This window comes from Staurois parvus, unplaced genomic scaffold (genome assembly GCF_062004578.1).
Source record: "Staurois parvus isolate SC_StPar_1 unplaced genomic scaffold, SC_StPar_1.0 ptg000144l, whole genome shotgun sequence".
NCBI lineage: Eukaryota > Metazoa > Chordata > Amphibia > Anura > Ranidae > Staurois > Staurois parvus.
In genome coordinates, this window is record NW_028317940.1 from 105,955 (window position 1) to 127,194 (window position 21,240).

General features: G+C 48.7%; 2 protein-coding genes and 1 pseudogene across 3 annotated transcripts; all 3 read left to right on the plus strand.

Annotated features, from left to right (window-relative positions):
* LOC149464983 (uncharacterized) overlaps positions 1-20,868 on the plus strand; it is a 46,521-nt pseudogene extending 25,653 nt beyond the window's left edge.
* On the plus strand, positions 1,997-5,315 carry LOC149464985 (gastrula zinc finger protein XlCGF66.1-like). Of its 2 annotated transcripts, XM_089673734.1 has the most exons (3): positions 1,997-2,086; positions 4,137-4,252; positions 4,882-5,314. In XM_089673734.1, exons 2-3 carry the CDS (start codon positions 4,169-4,171, stop codon positions 5,203-5,205), a joined length of 408 nt encoding a protein of 135 aa, XP_089529860.1. In that variant the 5' UTR covers positions 1,997-2,086; positions 4,137-4,168; the 3' UTR covers positions 5,206-5,314. The 2 variants fall into 2 exon arrangements, with proteins under 2 accessions (XP_089529860.1, XP_089529859.1); XM_089673733.1 differs by having other exon boundaries at positions 2,021-4,252; positions 4,882-5,315.
* On the plus strand, positions 17,192-18,535 carry LOC149464986 (uncharacterized). Its single transcript, XM_089673725.1, has 3 exons — positions 17,192-17,698; positions 17,815-18,014; positions 18,104-18,535. The coding sequence occupies exons 1-3, from the start codon at positions 17,521-17,523 to the stop codon at positions 18,383-18,385; spliced, it is 660 nt and encodes a 219-aa protein (XP_089529851.1). The 5' UTR covers positions 17,192-17,520; the 3' UTR covers positions 18,386-18,535.
* Positions 20,869-21,240: the final 372 nt, after the last annotated feature.

A 21,240-nucleotide genomic window follows, 5' to 3' on the forward strand; every position in this document is an offset into this window, starting at 1 on the left:
ACTTACCCTCTCCTGAACCTTGCTCCATGAGTACCCTAACTTGTAGCTATAATGGAGGCCAGGAGAAAGGGAGCCAATTCTCAATCACAGGAATCAACATTCAGTCCACTGAAGGTCCCATAGTGATGATGTGTCCCTTGCACTGGAGCAGGACCACCAATGTCCATTGTAATAGCAATGCCCTCATCCAATTCTAGCTCTATTTCAGGCACGCAACATTTGGCCTACCAGAATTTTCTGCATCGATGCCACAATTCCTTGGTGCAGACCCTTTCAGTCTGGTATGGATTTTAAGGGGGTTCCTCACACAGAAGATCCATACCAGACCCTCAATTCAAACTTCAAGGGGGAAAAACATGCACCCCCCCCCAGCCTTCAACCTTGAACCATACCAGCACACATGCCCTCATCTCCTGTGACATCAATGGTTCCTAAAGACACTGCAGCTGCTTCCTTAGGGACCAGTGATATCGTGATGCTGTCATCAGTAGAAATACAACTTCTATATATGATTTTCGGATCCAATTGAACAGGGGTTAAAAACGTTCTGGCATTCATACAAACAGCCAAAGTTCAGTCTGAAACTAGGTTCAGATCCAGCCATCAGCTCAGCCCTAGATACCAGTTGCTACTGAGGGACAGAAATTGTTCATTACTCGAAACTCTAGAACCCTTTGGAGGCCCCCTGGCTGGGAAAGGCTGGACTAGGCAGTCATATATTTCTGTCCCCCTTGGTGGGAGTGGAGGTGACCCATCTATAAGGAGATGCAGTCCATACACACCCAGCACAAGGCCGGGGTCACACTACCAGATGGAATCAGTAGAAATACAACTTCTGTTTTTGACTTTTATTTCCCATTGAACAGGGCTCCAAACGGGCTAATGTTCTGGCATTCATCTGAACAGCCAAAGTTCGGTCTGAAGCTGGGTTCAAATCAGCTCATCATAGATACCAGTTGCTTCTGAGAAACAGAAATTGTTCCTTACTCGAAACTCTAGAAACCTTTGGAGGAACCCTGGCTGAGAAAGGCTGGACTAGGCAGTCATACACACTGCTCAAAAAATTAAGGGAACATTTGAAAACCCATCAGAACTCAATGGGGACAAATCTCCTGCTGGATCTCTATACTGACATGGATGGGGTGATGTGTAAGGATGCCCCATCGTTTGATGGAAATGAAAATGCTTGACCTCCAGTATCTACTGAGAGACAGAAATTGTCCATTACTCGAAACTCTGGAATTCTTTGGAGGAACCCTGGCTTAGAAAGGCTGGACTAGGCAGTCATATATTTCTCTCCCTCTTTGGTGGAAGTGGAGATGACCCAACTCTAAGGATTAGACATGTGCGTTTCTTTTCGTTACAATTTGTTTTCCAAAAGAAAATTTCACTTTAGGAGATTCGGATGTATAGGAATCTCCAAATGGACATAGTAACAAATCCCAAAAAAAATTATATGGGAAAATGAATTCAATTTTCGAATTTGTTCGATAATTCAGTTTCGGATAACGAATGGATCTGAATTTCATTCCATTAGTTACTTCGGATGCACATGAAGCCAGTCGATGTTGTCCAATCAGCTCGTGCCATTTCTTTTGGTGGGTTGGACTAGCATCTGAAAATATCAAATCTATCCAATTTGAATCCGTTTGATTCGATAATGTATTGAATAAATAGCAATCTAACGGAAAAACTAAAGTTTTTGGAATCCACCTAACGAGCATACTAAAAAATGCCAATAACGAATAGATTCAATGTAACAAATATGACCAAATGAAATTCTTCAATGAACGAATGCATCCAAAACTAAACATTTCCAGCGTGCCCATGTCTGATACCGATATACAGTCTATACACACCCAGCACAAGGTCGGGGTCACACTACCAGACGGTTCTCGGGGCTGCAGTTCCTCTGAGCTCCACAAGAGGTGATCTCACTTCTACCCAGACAGGAAGTCTCTATGGAAGACAGGAAGTGATGTCAGGTACAGACAGGAAGTGATGTCAGGTATAAACAAAAAGTCACTGATGAGGTGAGACGGGAGGAAGTAAAGAGGAGATATTGCTGGAAGTGGCAGCAGAGGAGGTAATAAGATCTGATTTTATATTTACACCCAGTAACCCCCCGTCATGTCCGTCCTCTTCCTCGATTGTCCTCTCTGTCCTCTTCACCATCGTCACGTCCATCCTCTTCCTCCATAGTTATGCCCATACTCTTCCTACATCGTCATGTCCAACCTCCTCCTTCATCATTGTGTCCATTCTCTTCCTCCGTGGTCATGTCCATCTTCTCCCTCCACCACCACATCCGTCCTCTTCCTCCATGGTCACTGTCCATCCTCTTCCTCCATCGTCACGCCCGTCCTCTTCCTCCATGGTCACATCCGTCCTCTTCCTCCACGGTCAATGTCCGTCCTCTTCCTCCACGGTCAATGTCCGTCCTCTTCCTCCACGGTCAATGTCCGTCCTCTTCCTCCACGGTCAATGTCCGTCCTCTTCCTCCACGGTCAATGTCCGTCCTCTTCCTCCACCGTCGCGTCCGTCCTCTTCCTCCACCGTTGTGTCCGTCCTCTTACTCCACCGCCGCGTCCGTCCTCTTCCGCCACCGCCGCGTCCGTCCTCTTCCGCCACCGCCGCGTCCGTCCTCTTCCTCCACCGTCGCATCCGTCCTCTTCCTCCACCGTCGCATCCGTCCTCTTCCTGCACCGTCGCGTCCGTCCTCTTCCTCCACCGTCGCGTCCGTCCTCTTCCTCCACCGTCGCGTCCGTCCTCTTCTTCTATAGTCACGTCCGTCCTCTTCCTCCATCGTCACGTCCGTCCTCTTCCTCCATCGTCACGTCCGTCCTCTTCCTCCATCGTCACGTCCGTCTTCTTCCTCCATGGTCACGTCCGTCCTCTTCCTCCATGGTCAATGTCCGTCCTCTTCCTCCATAGTCACATTTGTCCTCTTCCTCCCTGGTCAACGTCCGTCCTCCTTCTCCACGGTCACTGTCCGTCCTCTTCCTCCACGGTCACTGTCCGTCCTCCACCGCCGCGTCCGTCCTCTTCCTCCACCGCCACGTCCGTCCTCTTCCTCCATCGTCATGTCCGTCCTCTTCCTCCATAGTCACTTTGACGTCTTTTATCTCCAGTAGATGATGATACACACATATATAGTGTGGGAACCCAGATTAACCCCTTCAGGGGCAGAACATTCCCCCACTTCCAGGGCCGGAACATTTCTTTCATTATGGACTGAGGGCTGAGGTTTGGGGGAGACTCTAAGGTGGCTCTTGGTTTATGATGGTTGTCCTACCTGAACTTACTGTTCTGACCTCCTTACAGTTTTCCTGCCAGGCAATGAAGGACACCTTCACTTTCTTACCATCTCACTTGTCAATTAAAACGTTCCTGGTTACCAAGTGGAATGAAGAATGGCAATCCTTCACCTCTTGGTAGGCACTCGTTCTTGGAGGAGGTCTGTTTGCGCGGGTGGCCCTGGCTCAGTGCTGTGCATATGGGTTGGCAGTCCAATATCTTCCCATGGCACAGGCTCTGGCAGTGCCCGGTGCTGCAATTCAGAGCTTCAGGAACCAATAGTAAAGTTGGCAACCAAGAGAACGAACCCCTTACCTCCTGCTGTCCTCCTACCCACACTGGGCAGCCATTGGAGGGAAGAGAACAGAATCCTCCCCCACAGCTCTCTGCTACACCAGCACCATCCTCCTGCCATCCAATCCAATTCCTTCTATTACTGCAGAGAGTGACTGTGACATCACTCCTGTCAATCAGAAGGCTGCCGGCGATTGAAGCCTTCCAGACCGAGTTCTGGCAATTATGATTAGCCAGCAAATGTAGCCATAATCCAGGAGGTTCCCCTTCCTGGACATCATGATTACCCGACATTGACCTCATAGCACCTCACAGATCATATTTATCATTCCTTGTTCGCAGATCTAAAACTAATCAAAACCAGTTCAGACTCAAAACAAACCCAACAGAGAAAATAGAATTTCTGATCCGGCAGGACAAACACTAAACAGTTCAATCTAAATGTGTTCCCTATGGGGGGGCCATAGTCCTAGAATGTAGAGCAACCCTCCTTCCCCCCCCCCCTCACATCCCCGTCCTATCATTCTTAATGTCATTTCCCAAAGTTATTCGTCTACAAGGAGACCTGTATAGACCAATGAGGATGGAGGAGGACCGGAGTCACATGACTGAGAGGATACTAAACCTCACCCTGGAGATCGTCTACCTGCTGACCGGAGAGGTGAGGAGGATTCTGGGAGGTCACATGACATCACTCTCATCTCTATTAATAAAACACAGACCTGACCGGAGAGGTGAGGAGGATTCTGGGAGATCACATGACATCACTCTCATCTCTTAATAAAACACAGACCTGACCGGAGAGGTGAGGAGGATTCTGGGAGGTCACATGACGTCACTCACATCTCTATTAATAAAACACAGACCTGACCGGAGAGGTGAGGAGGATTCTGGGAGGTCACATGACATCACTCTCATCTCTATTAATAAAACACAGACCTGACCGGAGAGGTGAGGAGGATTCTGGGAGATCACATGACATCACTCTCATCTCTTAATAAAACACAGACCTGACCGGAGAGGTGAGGAGGATTCTGGGAGGTCACATGACATCACTCACATCTCTATTAATAAAACACAGACCTGACCGGAGAGGTGAGGAGGATTCTGGGAGGTCACATGACATCACTCTCATCTCTATTAATAAAACACAGACCTGACCGGAGAGGTGAGGAGGATTCTGGGAGGTCACATGACATCACTCTTCTCTCCATTAATAAAACAGACCTGACCAGAGAGGTGAAGATTCTGGGAGTATTGTATGACATTACTATTGGTGTTTCGATATAGAGTTTGCCTCCCGTGAAGTCAGGTGATCATATGACCATCACAGTGCCTCCATGTGACTCCCTAAAACCTGAGAGACACAACATGCAGAAGATTCTAGAAGTCACCAAGAAGATTGTTGAGCTACTGACAGGAGAGGTGAGCGGTGCCGGGAATTCTGGAACCGTTTCTTCTAAGGAGGAGTGGGAGTATTTAGAAGGACACAAGGACCTCTACAAGGACGTCATGATGGACAATCAGCCGCCCCTCACATCACCGGGTAAGAGGAGACTTTATTGGAAAGGAGAGAGCAGTACGGAGGATCCACCTAGATCCCCCATCATCTGATAAACACATAGAAACAATGGATTCAGTCAGTGTGTGTGTTTCCTACAGATGGATCCAGTCATGGGAACCCACCAGAGAGATGTCCCCGTCCTCTGTATTCCCGGGATTCCACACAGGAAGGTCACACCATCCCTCACCATCATCAGGTAGATGAGGAACAATCACTGATAGTTATGATTTATACACAGCATGTTTGTTACAATTAATATCTTATTATATATTCAGAGTGGAATCCTCGGAGATTATAACATTGTTGTTAAAGAAGAGTATAAAGAGGAGGATGAGGAGTATGGAGTGATGAAGGAGCTTTCTGAAGGACACAAGGATATGATGGAGCCAACAAATGACAGAAACCCACCAGAGAGATGTCCCCATCCTCCGAATTCCCGGGATTCCACACAGGAAGATCTCACCATCCCTCACCATAATCAGGTAGGTGGATCCAGTCATGGGAACCCACCAGGGAGATTTCCCTGTCCTCTGTATTCCCGGGATTCCACACAGGAAGGTCACACCATCCCTCACCATCATCAGGTAGATGGATCCAGTCATGGGAACCCACCAGAGAGATGTCCCTGTCATCTGTATTCCCTGGATTCCACACAGGAAGGTTTTACTATCCCTCACCATCATCAGGTAGATGGATCCAGTCATGGGAACCCACCAGAGAGATGTCCCCGTCCTCTGTATTCCCGGGATTCCACACAGGAAGGTCTCACCATCCCTCACCATTACAAGGTTGGTAGGATGGAGCATCTAGAACATGGACTTGTGGAGACAGTGGGGGGAACTAGAGCAGTCAGAATCCGGATCAGCTGCACAGTAACCAATCAGCTTCTGACTTCAACTTGTGCAATGAAGCTTTGACAATAAGAAGTAGAAGACGATTGGTTACTATGCACCGCGGCACCAGATTGTTTGCGCTCCCGTTTTTTGAACCTCCCCCACTGCGCGGATTTTCTGTGTGATGTCACAATATTAAAGTTTGTATTTTACAGACAATTTTTTCTCTCCTTCTCTTGGTTTAGGGTGAAGATCTGACAGATATAAAAGTTGAGGTGAAGTCAGAAGAAGAAGAGGCGTATGTGAGGGATGATCAGCAGTCTATGGAGGAGGATGGAATAACGGGGACATTTATAGAGGAGGACACTCCTACAGAGTGTCCTCAGACATCCCAAATGCGCAAGAAGCCGTATTCCTGTCCTCAGTGCGGGAAATGTTTTTTACAGAAGTCCTACGTTATCATACATCAAAGGTCTCACACTGGTGAGAAACCTTATTCTTGTTCCGAGTGCGGGAAAAGTTTTGTAAAAGCATCAAATCTTGTTACGCATCAGAGGTCTCACACGGGGGAAAGGCGGTATCCCTGTCATGAGTGCGGGAAATGTTTTTTAGTGAGGTCACATCTTTACAGACATCAGAGAGTGCACACGGGCGAGAAGCCATTTTCCTGTGTTCAGTGTGGGAAATGTTTTTCAGTGGAATCCCATCTTTACACACATCAGAGGTCGCACACAGGCGAGAAGCCCTATTCCTGCCCTGAGTGCGGAAAATGCTTTCCAAGAAAAACGCACCTTGTCATACATCGTAGGTCTCACACGGGGGAGAAGCCGTATTCCTGCTCTGAGTGTGGGAAATGTTTTACGGACAAGTCCTCTCTTAACAGACATCAGAGATTGCACACGGGGGAGAAGCCGTATTCCTGTCTTGAGTGCGGGAAATGTTTTGCGCAGAGGTCCAATCTTTACACACATCAGAGATCTCACGCGGGGGAGAAGCCACTTTCCTGTCCTGAGTGAGGGAAATGTTCCTCACTGAAGTCCTGTCTTCCTGGACATCAAGGATCTCACACAACCCTCGAGGTGTATTAGTGTCTTGAGTGCGGGAAATGTATTCTAGATGAACGGCCATCACAGCTAAATATAGTATTTTACATTCAATTATTAGAAAACATTGAACCGGTTTAGCCGATAGCCTAATAGCATTCATTTTTTTTAATCCCATTCACACAGAAGGAATGTACATTCACCTTCTTTGGGCACAAATCTTTGTGAATAGACCCCTATGTCAGTGACCAGTGGGAGAAGAATATGTCCTGGAGTCAGTGGGAGTAAACAATGCCCCATCATTGGTATCAATGGGAGTAAACAATACCCCGGCATTGGTGTCAATGGGAGTAAACAATGCCCCATCATTGGTATTAATGGAAGTAAACAATTCTCCATCATTGGTATCAATGGGAGTAAACAATGCCCCATCATTGGTGTCAATGGGATTAAACAATGCCCCATCATTGGTGTCAATGGGAGTAAACAATGCCCCATCATTGGTGTCAATGGGAGTAAACAATGCCCCATCATTGGTGTCAATGGGAGTAAACAATGCCCCATCATTGGTGTCAATGGGAGTAAACAATGCCCCATCATCGGTGTCAATGGGAGTAAACAATGCTCCATCATTGGTGTCAATGGGAATAAACTATGCCCCATCATTGGCATCAATGGGAGTAAACAATACCCCATCATTGGTGTCAATGGGAGTCAGAGTGCCCTATTAGTATCAATAGTGCTCCATCATTGGTATCAGTGGGAGGAATAGTGTCCCATCATTGGTATCAGTGGGAGGAATAGTGCTCCATCATTGGTGTCAGTGGGAGGAATAGTGCCCCATCATTGGTGTCAGTGGGAGGAATAGTGTCCCATCATTGGTGTCAGTGGGAGGAATAGTGTCCCATCATTGGTATCAGTGGGAGGAATAGTGCCCCATCATTGGTGTCAGTGGGAGGAATAGTGTCCCACCATTGGTATCAGTGGGAGGAGTAGTGCCCCATCATTGGTGTCAGTGGGGGGAATAGTGTCCCATCATTGGTATCAGTGGGAGGAATAGTGCCCCATCATTGGTATCAGTGGGAAGAATAGTGCCCCATCATTGGTATCAGTTGAAGAAATAGAGCTCCACAATTGGTTTCAGTGGGAGGAATAGTGTCCCATCATTGGTGTCAGTGGGAGGAATAGTGCCTCATCGCTGGTGTCAGTGGGAGGAATAGTGCTCTATCAGTGGGATCATTTTTCCCCTCCCCCTTTGTCTGTCGGGATCTTTTCTGCAATACTTTGTTATAATAACGGAACACGTTGTGTATTGTACGCCAATCAATAATGACTCCACATTCTAGACAAGGAATCTCCTGACCAATCGGGAATCTGCCTTTTTACTATTTCATGATTTTTTTTTTCACTGTAATCTTGTTATTAGTAAAATTGTAATAAAAATGTTATTGAACAATAAAGAAAATTGTGTGCGCCGGTGCAATGGTGACGGACGCCGGTATCCAGACGCAGCCCGGAGGTGACGCTTTAAAAGCCTTCGCGGGTCATGGGTTTGGCCATAACTGCGAATCATGGATTTGTTGCGTCACTCCTATGTGTAGGGGAATATGTGACGCATGTAGCACAACTGACATTTTCCTTTGTAGGCAGAAGCAGCATGTGCTTGAAAATGGGAGGGAAAGGGGGGGTGTCTTTCACTTTTTACACTTTTTTTAAAATTAACTTTATTACTTTTACATAAGAACAAATTACTTCCCTCTGTGATTGGAGATTGTTGTGACAGGTTCTCTTTATTAGGACATCTGGGGTCTATTGGAATTGATGGTCACTGGTCTTCCTCCTCTCTGCATGGCAACATCTGCTGGGGAGATAGCAGAGCCTGGGAAACGTGGGGTGGTGACCAATGGGAGAAGGACCCCCTTATATCAGTGGTCAGTATAGTGGTCCCTTACATTGGTGACCAATGGGAGAAGGACCCCCTTATATCAGTGGTCAGTGTAGTGGTCCCTTACATTGGTCACCAACGGGAGAAGGACCCCCTTATATCAGTGGTCAGTGTAGTATCCCCTTACATTGGTGACCAATGGGAGAAGGACCCCCTTATATCAGTGGTCAGTGTAGTGGTCCCTTACATTGGTGACCAATGGGAGAAGGACCCCCTTATATCAGTGGTCAGTGTAGTGGTCCCTTACATTGGTCACCAACGGGAATAGGACCCCCTTATATCATTGGTCAGTGTAGTGGTCCCTTACATTGGTGACCAATGGGAGAAGGACCCCCTTATATCAGTGGTCAGTGTATTGGTCCCTTACATTGGTGACCAATGGGAGAAGGACCCCCTTATATCAGTGGTCAGTGTAGCGGTCCATTACATTGGTGGCCAATGGGAGAAGAACCCCCTTATATCAGTGGTCAGTGTAGTGGTCCCTTACATTGGTGGCCAATGGGAGAAGGACCCCCTTATATCAGTGGTCACTGTGTAGTGGTCCCTTACATTGATGACCAATTGGAGATGAATACTCTCGTAAGGAATTTGTTGGAAAGGCCAGTCCTAGGAAAAAATGTAACATTCTGGGAAAAGGATGTGCTCCGTGTAGGGGAGCAGATAGGGCAAGAGAATATCTAAAAAGATAAACCAGAAAAAGCAAACAAACCAACAAGAGAGATTCATCCCAACCTGCTACTCCCCACCAATGACTTTCCTTCAGCAGGTAACACACCAGACAGGACAAGACCACCTAGGTACTGATAGCAGAAGAAAGCAACAACCCAGAGAGAACAAATTTAGATATCAGGGGTGTAAATAAAGGGGGGGATGGGGGGCCCAAAGCTGATGCTGGGTGTCCCAAGAAGCTTTGCAGATCACTGCTCCTGCCACAACTCAGGGACAGGCAGCGGAGCTCAGAGAGAGAGAGGCTCTCTCACGAAGCTCCCCTATAGTGGGTGGATTTTATGGGGGGAGGAGAGCTTCACTGGGCAAAGAGCTGTCCTCCTCCATTCAGAGGGTCACTGTCACCCATCAGGTCCAGTTGCAATGTTCCTCTGTACCCCAGACATAGGAAACATCCCAATCAAGTACCTAGTCAAGGTTTGGTCTGGTTATCATGAACATCCAAAGCCTTGGCCAGCTGCTTGAGTTAGGCAGGCTTCTTCGACTCATTCACTGAAAGCAGATCTACTGGCTCTGCCACCAATGGACAATCTGGTGGACCCCCCTCCTTCCCATCCCATCCAATCTAAACCCAAGGTATAAGAGAACAATATGCGTTTCCTTTTATTGGTCTACAGTGGGACCAAAGATGGTACACAGTGATGGCTTTCCTCCACCATCTAGTCCCACCAATTTAATTCGGTATGGAAAATCTTAAATCCCTTTGACCCTGAGAGCAGATCATCGATGCCAGTTACTGAAAAACAGAAATTGTTCTTTGCTCAAAGAACCCCTAGAACCCTTTGGAAAAACCCCTAGAACCCTTTGAAGGAGCCCCTAGAACCCTTTGGAAGAGCCCTGGCTGAGAAAGGCTGGACTAGGCAGTCATATATTTCTGTCCCCCTTGGTGGGAGTAGAGGTGACCCCTCTATGAGGACATACAGTCCATACACACCCAGCACAAGGCCGGGGTCACACTAACGGACGGTTCTCGGGGCTGCAGTTCCTCTGAGCTCCACAAGGTAGAGATCTCACTTCTACCCAGACAGGAAGTCTATTGTAGACAGGAAGTGATGTCAGGTATAAGAAGGTTTCCAAGTGAGAGGTGAGTTGGGAGGAGGTAAAGAGGAGACATTGCTGGAAGTGGCAGCAGAGGAGGTAATAAGGTCTGATTTTCTATTTACACCCAGTACCCTGGGGGAGATTCCAGAGAAGGACAACAAAACTAATAAGGGGGCTGGAGAATCTCAGTTATGGGGGATGGAAGATCTCGGGTATGGTGGATGGAGGATCTCGGTTATGAAGGATGGAAGATCTCAGTTATGGGGGCTGGAGGTTCTTGGTTATGGAGGATGGAGGAACTCAGTTATGGGGGATGGAGGATCTTGATTATGGAGGATCTCGGTTATGGGGGATGGAAGATCTCAGTTGAGGGGGATGGAAGATCTCAGTTATGGGGGAAGGAGGATCTTGGCTATGGGGGATGGAAGATCTCGGTTATGGGGGATGGAGGAACTCGGTTATGGGGGATGGAGGAACTCGGTTATGGGGGATGGAGGAACTCGGTTATGGGGGATGGAGGAACTCCGTTATGGGGGATGGAGGATCTTGGATATGGGGGATGGAAGATCTCAGTTATGGAGGATCTCGGTTATGGGGGATGGAGGATCTCGCTTATGGAGGATGGAAGCTCTCAGTTATGGGGGATGGAGGATCTCGCTTATGGAGGATGGAAGCTCTCAGTTATGGGGGAAGGAGGATCTCAGTTATGGGGGATGGAAGATCTCGCTTATGGAGGATGGAAGCTCTCAGTTATGGGGGAAGGAGGATCTCAGTTATGGGGGATGGAAGATCTCAGTTATGGGGGCTGGAGGATATCCGTTATTAGGGATGGAAGATCTTGATTATGGAGGATCTCGGTTATGGTGGATGAAAGATCTCAGTTTGGGGGATGGAAGATCTCAGTTATGAGGAAAGGTGGTGGTGTCAGCGGGAAGTGTTGGCAATTTCAAAAAGCTTTTAGACAGGCATCTTGTTGAACACAATATGGTGTTATGGTGGATGGAGGATCTCGGTTATGAAGGATGGAAGATCTCAGTTATGGGGGCTGGAGGTTCTTGGTTATGGGGGATGGAGGAACTCCGTTATGGGGGATGGAGGATCTTGATTATGGAGGATCTCGGTTATGGGGGATGGAAGATCTCAGTTAAGGGGGATGGAAGATCTCAGTTATGGGGGAAGGAGGATCTCGGCTATGGGGGATGGAGGAACTCCGTTATGGGGGATGGAGGAACTCCGTTATGGGGGATGGAGGATCTCGGTTATGGGGGATGGAAGATCGCAGTAATGGGGGATGGAGGATCTCGGTTATGGGGGATGGAGGATCTCGGTTATGGGGGATGGAGGATCTCGGTTATGGGGGATGGAGGATCTCGGTTATGGGGGATGGAGGATCTCGTTTATGGGGGATGGAGGATCTCGCTTATGGAGGATGGAAGCTCTCAGTTATGGGGGATGGAGGATCTCGCTTATGGAGGATGGAAGCTCTCAGTTATGGGGGAAAGAGGATCTCCGTTATGGGGGATGGAAGATCTCGCTTATGGAGGATGGAAGCTCTCGGTTATGGGGGAAGGAGGATCTCAGTTATGGGGGATGGAAGCTCTCAGTTATGGGGGAAGGAGGATCTCAGTTATGGGGGAAGGAGGATCTCAGTTATGGGGGATGGAAGATCTCAATTATGGGGGATGGAAGATCTCAGTTATGGGGGCTGGAGGATCTCCGTTATTAGGGATGGAAGATCTTGATTATGGAGGATCTCGGTTATGGTGGATGAAAGATCTCAGTTTGGGGGATGGAAGATCTCAGTTATGAGGAAAGGTGGTGGTGTCAGCGGGAAGTGTTGGCAATTTCAAAAAGCTTTTAGACAGGCATCTTGTTGAACACAATATGGTGTTATGGTGAATGGAGGATCTCGGTTATGAAGGATGGAAGATCTCAGTTATGGGGGCTGGAGGTTCTTGGTTATGGGGGATGGAGGATCTTGATTATGGAGGATCTCGGTTATGGGGGATGGAAGATCTCAGTTAAGGGGGATGGAAGATCTCAGTTATGGGGGAAGGAGGATCTCGGCTATGGGGGATGGAGGAACTCCGTTATGGGGGATGGAGGAACTCCGTTATGGGGGATGGAGGAACTCCGTTATGGGGGATGGAGGAACTCCGTTATGGGGGATGGAGGAACTCCGTTATGGGGGATGGAGGATCTTGGATATGGGGGATGGAAGATCTCAGTTATGGAGGATCTCGGTTATGGGGGATGGAAGATCTCGGTTATGGGGGATGGAAGATCTCGGTTATGGGGGATGGAGGATCTCGGTTATGGGGGATGAAGGATCTCGGTTATGGGGGATGGAGGATCTCGGTTATGGGGGATGGAGGATCTCGGTTATGGGGGATGGAGGATCTCGGTTATGGGGGATGGAGGATCTCGGTTATGGGGGATGGAGGATCTCGTTTATGGGGGATGGAGGATCTCGTTTATGGGGGATGGAGGATCTCGTTTATGGGGGATGGAGGATCTCGTTTATGGGGGATGGAGGATCTCGCTTATGGAGGATGGAAGCTCTCAGTTATGGAGGATGGAAGCTCTCAGTTATGGGGGAAAGAGGATCTCAGTTATGGGGGATGGAAGCTCTCAGTTATGGGGGAAGGAGGATCTCAGTTATGGGGGATGGAAGCTCTCAGTTATGGGGGAAGGAGGATCTCAGTTATGGGGGATGGAAGATCTCAATTATGGGGGATGGAAGATCTCAGTTATGGGGGCTGGAGGATCTCCGTTATTAGGGATGGAAGATCTTGATTATGGAGGATCTCGGTTATGGTGGATGAAAGATCTCAGTTTGGGGGATGGAAGATCTCAGTTATGAGGAAAGGTGGTGGTGTCAGCGGGAAGTGTTGGCAATTTCAAAAAGCTTTTAGACAGGCATCTTGTTGAACACAATATGGTGTTATGGTGGATGGAGGATCTCGGTTATGAAGGATGGAAGATCTCAGTTATGGGGGCTGGAGGTTCTTGGTTATGGGGGATGGAGGATCTTGATTATGGAGGATCTCGGTTATGGGGGATGGAAGATCTCAGTTAAGGGGGATGGAGGAACTCCGTTATGGGGGATGGAGGAACTCCGTTATGGGGGATGGAGGAACTCCGTTATGGGGGATGGAGGAACTCCGTTATGGGGGATGGAGGAACTCCGTTATGGGGGATGGAGGATCTCAGTTATGGAGGATCTCGGTTATGGGGGATGGAAGATCGCAGTTATGGGGGATGGAAGATCTCGGTTATGGGGGATGGAAGATCTCGGTTATGGGGGATGGAGGATCTTGGTTATGGGGGATGGAGGATCTCGGTTATGGGGGATGGAGGATCTCGGTTATGGGGGATGGAGGATCTCGGTTATGGGGGATGGAGGATCTCGGTTATGGGGGATGGAGGATCTCGTTTATGGGGGATGGAGGCTCTCAGTTATGGGGGAAAGAGGATCTCAGTTATGGGGGAAAGAGGATCTCAGTTATGGGGGATGGAAGATCTCGCTTATGGAGGATGGAAGCTCTCAGTTATGGGGGAAGGAGGATCTCAGTTATGGGGGATGGAAGCTCTCAGTTATGGGGGAAGGAGGATCTCAGTTATGGGGGATGGAAGATCTCCGTTATGGGGGATGGAGGAACTCCGTTATGGGGGATGGAGGAACTCCGTTATGGGGGATGGAGGAACTCCGTTATGGGGGATGGAGGAACTCCGTTATGGGGGATGGAGGATCTTGGATATGGGGGATGGAAGATCTCAGTTATGGAGGATCTCGGTTATGGGGGATGGAAGATCGCAGTTATGGGGGATGGAAGATCTCGGTTATGGGGGATGGAAGATCTCGGTTATGGGGGATGGAGGATCTCGGTTATGGGGGATGGAGGATCTCGGTTATGGGGGATGGAGGATCTCGGTTATGGGGGATGGAGGATCTCGGTTATGGGGGATGGAGGATCTCGGTTATGGGGGATGGAGGATCTCGTTTATGGGGGATGGAGGCTCTCAGTTATGGGGGAAAGAGGATCTCAGTTATGGGGGATGGAAGATCTCGCTTATGGAGGATGGAAGCTCTCAGTTATGGGGGAAGGAGGATCTCAGTTATGGGGGATGGAAGCTCTCAGTTATGGGGGAAGGAGGATCTCAGTTATGGGGGATGGAAGATCTCAATTATGGGGGATGGAAGATCTCAGTTATGGGGGCTGGAGGATCTCCGTTATTAGGGATGGAAGATCTTGATTATGGAGCATCTCGGTTATGGTGGATGAAAGATCTCAGTTTGGGGGATGGAAGATCTCAGTTATGAGGAAAGGTGGTGGTGTCAGCGGGAAGTGTTGGCAATTTCAAAAAGCTTTTAGACAGGCATCTTGTTGAACACAATATGGTGTTATGGTGGATGGAGGATCTCGGTTATGAAGGATGGAAGATCTCAGTTATGGGGGCTGGAGGTTCTTGTTTATGGGGGATGGAGGATCTTGATTATGGAGGATCTCGGTTATGGGGGATGGAAGATCTCAGTTAAGGGGGATGGAAGATCTCAGTTATGGGGGAAGGAGGAACTCCGTTATGGGGGATGGAGGAACTCCGTTATGGGGGATGGAGGAACTCCGTTATGGGGGATGGAGGAACTCCGTTATGGGGGATGGAGGATCTTGGATATGGGGGATGGAAGATCTCAGTTATGGAAGATCGCAGTTATGGGGGATGGAAGATCTCGGTTATGGGGGATGGAGGATCTCGGTTATGGGGGATGGAGGATCTCGGTTATGGGGGATGGAGGATCTCGGTTATGGGGGATGGAGGATCTCGGTTATGGGGGATGGAGGATCTCGGTTATGGGGGATGGAGGATCTCGTTTATGGGGGATGGAGGATCTCGTTTATGGGGGATGGAGGATCTCGTTTATGGGGGATGGAGGATCTCGTTTATGGGGGATGGAGGATCTCGTTTATGGGGGATGGAGGCTCTCAGTTATGGAGGATGGAAGCTCTCAGTTATGGGGGAAAGAGGATCTCAGTTATGGGGGATGGAGGAACTCCGTTATGGGGGATGGAGGAACTCCGTTATGGGGGATGGAGGAACTCCGTTATGGGGGATGGAGGAACTCCGTTATGGGGGATGGAGGAACTCCGTTATGGGGGATGGAGGAACTCCGTTATGGGGGATGGAGGATCTTGGATATGGGGGATGGAAGATCTCAGTTATGGAGGATCTCGGTTATGGGGGATGGAAGATCGCAGTTATGGGGGATGGAAGATCTCGGTTATGGGGGATGGAAGATCTCGGTTATGGGGGATGGAGGATCTCGGTTATGGGGGATGGAGGATCTCGGTTATGGGGGATGGAGGATCTCGGTTATGGGGGATGGAGGATCTCGGTTATGGGGGATGGAGGATCTCGGTTATGGGGGATGGAGGATCTCGGTTATGGGGGATGGAGGATCTCGGTTATGGGGGATGGAGGATCTCGGTTATGGGGGATGGAGGATCTCGGTTATGGGGGATGGAGGATCTCGGTTATGGGGGATGGAGGATCTCGGTTATGGGGGATGGAGGATCTCGTTTATGGGGGATGGAGGATCTCGTTTATGGGGGATGGAGGATCTCGTTTATGGGGGATGGAGGATCTCGTTTATGGGGGATGGAGGATCTCGTTTATGGGGGATGGAGGCTCTCTTTTATGGGGGATGGAGGCTCTCTTTTATGGGGGATGGAGGCTCTCTTTTATGGGGGATGGAGGCTCTCTTTTATGGGGGATGGAGGCTCTCTTTTATGGGGGATGGAGGCTCTCTTTTATGGGGGATGGAGGCTCTCTTTTATGGGGGATGGAGGCTCTCTTTTATGGGGGATGGAGGCTCTCTTTTATGGGGGATGGAGGCTCTCTTTTATGGGGGATGGAGGCTCTCTTTTATGGGGGATGGAGGCTCTCTTTTATGGGGGATGGAGGCTCTCTTTTATGGGGGATGGAGGCTCTCTTTTATGGGGGATGGAGGCTCTCTTTTATGGGGGATGGAGGCTCTCTTTTATGGGGGATGGAGGCTCTCAGTTATGGAGGATGGAAGCTCTCAGTTATGGGGGAAAGAGGATCTCAGTTATGGGGGATGGAAGATCTCGCTTATGGAGGATGGAAGCTCTCAGTTATGGGGGAAAGAGGATCTCAGTTATGGGGGATGGAAGCTCTCAGTTATGGGGGATGGAAGCTCTCAGTTATGGGGGACGGAGGATCTCAGTTATGGGGGAAGGAGGATCTCAGTTATGGGGGATGGAAGATCTCAATTATGGGGGATGGAAGATCTCCGTTATTAGGGTGGAAGATCTTGATTATGGAGCATCTCGGTTATGGTGGATGAAAGATCTCAGTTTGGGGGATGGAAGATCTCAGTTATGAGGAAAGGTGGTGGTGTCAGCAGGAAGTGTTGGCAATTTCAAAAAGCTTTTAGACAGGCATCTTGTTGAACACAATATGGTGTTATGGTGGATGGAGGATCTCGGTTATGAAGGATGGAAGATCTCAGTTATGGGGGCTGGAGGTTCTTGGTTATGGGGGATGGAGGAACTCAGTTATGGGGGATGGAGGATCTTGATTATGGAGGATCTCGGTTATGGGGGATGGAAGATCTCAGTTATGAGGAAAGGTGGTGGTGTCAGCGGGAAGTGTTGGCAATTTCAAAAAGCTTTTAGACAGGCATCTTGTTGAACACAATATTTAGGGATATGGAAAGTGGTAGGGACATAAATACGCCTACACAGGTTGAGTTGGATGGACTGCTGTCTTTATTCAACCTTACCAACTATAAAACATTGTGTGTGTCAGGTTCCTATAAGGTGTCAGGATGTCACTGTCTATTTCTCCATGGAGGAGTGGGAGTATTTAGAAGGACACAAGGACCTCTACAAGGACGTCATGATGGACAATCAGCCGCCCCTCACATCACCGGGTAAGAGGAGACTTTATTGGAAAGGAGAGAGCAGTACGGAGGCTCCACCTAGATCCCCCATCATCTGATAAACACATAGAAACAATGGATTCAGTCAGTGTGTGTGTTTCCTACAGATGGATCCAGTCATGGGAACCCACCAGAGAGCTGTCCCCATCCTCTGTATTCCCGGGATTCCACACAGGAAGGTCACACCATTCCTCACCATCATCAGGTAGATGGATCCAGTCATGGGAACCCACCAGAGAGATGTCCCCGTCCTCTGTATTCTCAGGATTCCACACAGGAAGGTCACACCATCCCTCACCATCATCAGGTAGATGAGGAACAATCACTGATAGTATCATTAGGATCTGTACATTATCTGCATTGTTACCATTGATGTCATTTTTATTCTATATTCAGAGTGGAAACCTGAGATATTCTACAGTTGAGGTTAAAGAAGAGATAAAAGAGGAGGAGGATGAGGATGGGGTGATGGAGGAGTCAGAGATTTCAGAAGGACACAAAGATCTGTACAAGGACACCATGGTGGAGTCATCCAGCTACAGGAACCCACCAGAGAGATGTTTTCGTCCTCTGTATTACCGGGATTCCACACAGGAAGGTCACACCATCCCTCACCATCATCATGTAAGTGGTCGGAAATCACTGGTGATTTATACACCAGTATGTTTATTACAATGAATGTTTTATTATATATTCAGAGTGGAATCCTCGGGGATGGTAATATTGTTGGTAAAGAAGAGTATAAAGAGGAGGATGAGGAGTATGGAGTGATGGAGGAGTTTTCTGAAGGGCACAAGGATATGATGGAGCCACCTAATACCAGGAACCCACCAGAGAGATGTCCCCGTCCTCTGTATTCCCGGGATTCCACACAGGAAGGTCACACCATCCCTCACCATCATCAGGTAGATGGATCCAGTAATGGGAACCCACCAGAGAGATGTCCCCGTCCTCTGTATTCCCGGGATTCCACACAGGAAGATCTCACCATCCCTCACTATTACAAGGTGGGTGGGACGGAGAATCTAGAACATGGACTCATGGAGACAATGTGTGGATTTTCTATGTGATGTCACAATAATAAATCTTCTATCTTACAGATGATATTTTCTCTCCTTCTCTTGATGTAGAGTGGAGATCCAATCGATATAGAATTTGAGGTGAAATCAGAAGAAGAGGCGTATGTGAGGGATGATCAGCAGTCTATGGAGGAGGATGGAATAACGGGGACATTTATAGAGGAGGACACTCCTACAGAGATCAGCACAGGTGGGTCATGAACACTAAATCCATTCCTCTGCCCATACTGCTCACTGATTGGTCACTGACCCATTTCCTAGTTCACTTCAGGGTGGAATTGTAAGCTCCTCAGAGACCAAGCTGCCTGATGTGGGCGGAGTCCTGGTTTGGGGGAACCTATCAGCTCCTGCCTAGTAATCCTCTTTGTCTTTGTATTTTAGTCCATGGCCGGGAGATGAAGAAAACCTCCGAGGATTGTCTCACTTTGTCTCCAGACTGGAAAGTAGAAGATGAGGACATCACACAGTATAGTCCAGGAGAAAACCCGGCTCCCTCCAATGTCCATCCGGCACCACCCAGTGTAGATGGACCATCAGATTCCTCGTATCCTGAGGAACCTCAGACTGTGCGGGACCGGGCCGGCCTTCCAACAGGGAAGAGCTTCTCCTGTACTGAGTGCGGGAAATGTTTCCAATCTAAATCGTATCTTGATAAGCATAAAAGATCCCACACGGGTGATAAGCCATATTCCTGTCCTGAGTGCAGGAAATGTTTTTTCAGGAAGTCCCATCTTTCCATACATCAAAGATCTCACACAGGTGAAAAGCCATATTCCTGTCCTGAGTGCAAGAAATGTTTTTCAAGGAAGTCACATCTTGACAGACATCAGAGATTGCACGCAGAGGAGAAGCCGTATTCCTGTCCTGAGTGTGGGAAATGTTTCGTACAAAAATCTGATCTTTTCATTCATCAGAGATGTCACATGAGTGAAAAGCCGTATTCCTGTTCAGAGTGCGGGAAATGTTTTTTAAAGAAGTCCCATCTTTCCATACACCAGAGATCTCACACAGGTGAGAAGCCTTTTTCCTGTCCTGAGTGCAGGAAATGTTTTTCACAGAAGTCCAATCTTATCATACATCAAAGGTCTCACACTGGCGAAAAGCCTTATTCTTGTTCTGAGTGCAGGAAATGTTTTGTAAAAGCATCAAATCTTGTTATACATCAAAGGTCTCACACGGGGGAAAAGCGTTATTCCTGTCTTGAGTGCGGAAAATGTTTTTTAGTTAGGTCACATCTTTACAGACATCAGAGATTGCACACAGGTGAGAAGCCGTATTCCTGTGCTGAGTGTGGGAAATGTTTCTCAGTGGAGTCCCATCTTTATACTCATCAGAGATTGCACACGGGGGAGAAACCGTATTCCTGTTTTGAGTGCGGGAAATGTTTTTCAGTGACGTCCAATCTTTACAGACATCAGAGATCGCACAGGGGGGAGAAGCCGTATTCCTGTCATGAGTGTGGGAAATGTTTTTTAGAAAATTCAGAGCTTGTGACACATCGAAGGTCTCACACGGGGGAGAAACCATTTTCCTGTCCTGAGTGCGGGAAATGTTTTTCACAGACGTCCCATCTTTACAGACATCAGAGATCTCACACAGAGGAGAAGCCACGTTCCTGTCCTGAGTGCGGGAAATGTTTTTCACAGACATCCCATCTGAACACACATCTGAGATCTCACACAGAGGAGAAGCCACGTTCCTGACCTGAGTGAGTGAATTGTGTTGAACAGAAGTCCAATCTGAACACACATCTGAGATCTCACACGGGGAAGAAGCCACGTTCCTGTCCTGAGTGAGGGAAATGTTCCTCACTGAAGTCCTGTCTTCCTGTACATCAGGGGTCCCACACAACCATGGAGGTGTATTAGTGCCTTGAGTGTGGGAAATGTCTTCTAGATGAATGTTGCTGGACATTCTAGCTCTCATGTTGGGAAGAAGTACACCTCAAATATACTCCATGGCTGATCTTCATCATGGAAGAAACAGGTCATAAGAAGGTCAGAGGTCACCAAAGACGTGGATGAAGTGTGGGACCGGGTTGGCCATTGATGGCAGGAGAAGAATAAAATTGGCATCCTCACCTGTCATTGGCTGAGTGCATTTTGTGGTGGGAGATTTCACAGACACTTCCCCCCCCCCCCCCCCCTTCCAGTCTGGACACTCCCCCCCCCTTCCAGCCCGGACGCTTTCCCCCCCCCCCTTCCAGCCCGGACGCTTTCCCCCCCCCCCTTCCAGCCCGGACGCTTTCCCCCCCCCCCTTCCAGTCCGGACGCTTCCCCCCCCCTTCCAGTCCGGACGCTTCCCCCCCCCTTCCAGTCCGGACGCTTTCCCCCCCCCCCCTTCCAGTCCGGACGCTTTCCCCCCCCCCCCTTCCAGTCCGGACGCTTTCCCCCCCCCCCCTTCCAGTCCGGACGCTTTCCCCCCCCCCCTTCCAGTCCGGACGCTTTCCCCCCC

Excerpts from the sequence above, each read along its gene's own strand:
- LOC149464985 (XM_089673733.1), top strand. The coding sequence starts at position 4,121 with ATGTCATTTCCCAAAGTTATTCGTCTACAAGGAGACCTGTATAGACCA. Across the intron at positions 4,253-4,881 it reads TCTACCTGCTGACCGGAGAG|AGTTTGCCTCCCGTGAAGTC; the intron begins GTGAGGAGGATT and ends GTTTCGATATAG.
- LOC149464986 (XM_089673725.1), top strand. The coding sequence starts at position 17,521 with ATGGACTGCTGTCTTTATTCAACCTTACCAACTATAAAACATTGTGTG. Across the intron at positions 17,699-17,814 it reads GCCGCCCCTCACATCACCGG|ATGGATCCAGTCATGGGAAC; the intron begins GTAAGAGGAGAC and ends TGTTTCCTACAG. Across the intron at positions 18,015-18,103 it reads CCATCCCTCACCATCATCAG|AGTGGAAACCTGAGATATTC; the intron begins GTAGATGAGGAA and ends TTCTATATTCAG.